Raw genomic sequence first — 2,080 nt, forward strand, 5'->3', positions numbered from 1 at the left:
GGTGTCCGGAAGCCCGGAGCGGGCGGCCGCGGGATGCGCACAGAGCCTCTCCGTCCTCCTCACCTTTATCCTGTCGATGTTGGCCTCCATCTTCAGCTGCTCCACGAGCTTGCGCGCCTGCGCGATGCTCGCCGTGTTGTTGCTCGCCATGGGCGCGCGGCGCTCGCGGCTCCGAGCCCGGCTCCGCCGCTGCCGACCGGGAACGCACGGATGGGCTCACGGGCTGCAAGAGCAGGAGCCCGGCTAAGCCATCGCGCCCTTGGTGTTAGCAGAGAGCCAAAGCGAGCGCATGCAAGAGCCCTCTGCTTCCTCCCTCCTCCTCCTCCCCGGGAGCCTCCGGCGTGGCTCCCAGCTGCGGAGCACCGGGGCCGTTCGGATGCTCAACAGGATGCCGGAGCTTCCTGCTGCTCCCTGCCCGGGCAGCGCCGGCGGAGCGGGCGCCGCGTCCTTACCGCAACGGGCCTCTCCGTGCCGCTCCGGGGACCCGCGCTCCTCCTGCCCCTGCAGCACCTGCGGAGAGGCGGGAAAGAGGGGGAAATGAATCCAAGTGATTTTGATTGGATTATTGCATGGGGGAACACGGGCAGCCCTGCAGCTGGGGACATCAGTGCCCACCCCGAGCATCCCGGTGGCTCCCGGGCACCATCCCTGCAAACTGGCCGGGACAGGCAGCGCCGAGGCCGTGCCAAGCGCTTCCCGGCCGCTCCGAGTCAGCYGGAGCGTGGGAATCCCTCGGCGAGGGGCTCTGGCTGCCGCTGGAAGCCGCCCCGCTGCTTTCGCCTATTTTTAGAGCGGGCTCCGCTGGAAAAAGAAAGCGCTAAAAATACATGTAAACCCACAGAAATATTCCGGCGAAAGGGGCAAAAGCCGCGTCGCCAGCGTGGGGAGGTGCCGTGAGCGCCCCGATGGCATCCGCGGAGCCGCCGGGAAGGGGCCGCGGGGACTTCGTGGTGTCCTTGGTGCGGGTGGTGCCGGGGGGGTGATGCCCGTGGGTGATCCCCGTGGAGGGGAAGGAACTGCCGGCCCCGACGGAGCCTTTTGCACCATTTTGCCACGAATTTCAGCAGCTGACGCCGAGGTTCTGTGACCTGCAGCTGCAGAGCCGGAGATTTGAATGCCACATCGTGCTTGCGCGGGGACGGTCCTGCTGCCCCCACGTATCCAGTGCTTTTTGGGGCTGGAAAAGGCCGCTTCTGTGCAAAAGTGCATCAAAAAACAGAGCGACCAGGGCTGCCACCACCCCCGAGCTTGGTCAGCGCTTGTAGCACCACCAACCACCGCACAACCCAGCGACCCTTCATCACGAGATGCAGCCCAGGGTGAATACATCCCATTAACGAGCACGGCTTGGCACCAGGAGCCAAGTGGCCCTCTCCAAGGATTGCCCCCAAATCCAACCTTCAGCAGAGTGTTATTTTAAGCAACGCTCACGCAAAGCCTAATAAACCATCCTGGCTCCCGGGAATCGCCCAACAAGTTGCATCAGCAGAGACACAACCCCGTTAACCGTCCCATTAGTTTTAAGACCCCACAGGAATTAGCTTAGACTGCCTTAATTAGCTATGCGCAATGCAACTGAATTAATTAATTAGCAATAAACACCTGAACCGCATTACTCATAAGGAGCTATTTTAAGCATAAAGTGCCTCAAACGGGTCACAGCCTCTCGCAAAAGTGATTTACTGCTGCAGAAGCTGCCGGGGGGTCTGCCGGGTGGGAGAGCTGAGCACGCGCAACTCATTGCACCCATGGAGGTGGCCAGTTGAGGTTGTGGAGAAGCCGCTGCCAGCCTGGCTGGGAGCGCAGGGGGTGGTGGCTCTGGTCTTGGGAGGTGACCTGACCCATATTACTGCGATTAATTTTGCTTYCCGTGCCCCGTTGCCGCTCTTGCAGCCGCAGCAGAGAGAGACGCAAGAGCAAAGGGCTCCTGTGYGGTGACGGCGCCGATGCCGGCTCCTCTTCATGCCCTATACAAACCAAAGAACTTGCCCCAAACCAAGCCTTCCATAAAAAGTTCAGTCYGTTCCCCCAAATCCCTGTCTGCCCATCGGGAAGTGCTGAGGAATCCAGAGCAGCTGGA

General features: G+C 61.6%; 1 protein-coding gene across 1 annotated transcript in view; it reads right to left on the reverse strand.

Moving 5' to 3' along the window:
- The window catches only part of GNG2 (G protein subunit gamma 2), a 2,263-nt gene extending 1,794 nt beyond the window's left edge, over positions 1-469 (reverse strand). The window contains exons 1-2 of the mRNA XM_026051555.1: positions 453-469; positions 64-223 (exon numbers count right to left, since the gene is read on the reverse strand). Coding sequence (XP_025907340.1) covers positions 64-150 — 87 coding nt within the window. The 5' untranslated portion in view covers positions 151-223; positions 453-469. The remainder of the gene's footprint in view (positions 1-63; positions 224-452) is intronic.
- Between the last annotated feature and the right edge of the window lie 1,611 nt (positions 470-2,080).

Source organism: Nothoprocta perdicaria, unplaced genomic scaffold (assembly GCF_003342845.1).
Source record: "Nothoprocta perdicaria isolate Ctin4 unplaced genomic scaffold, notPer1 scaffold_76, whole genome shotgun sequence".
NCBI classification, from domain to species: Eukaryota; Metazoa; Chordata; class Aves; order Tinamiformes; family Tinamidae; genus Nothoprocta; species Nothoprocta perdicaria.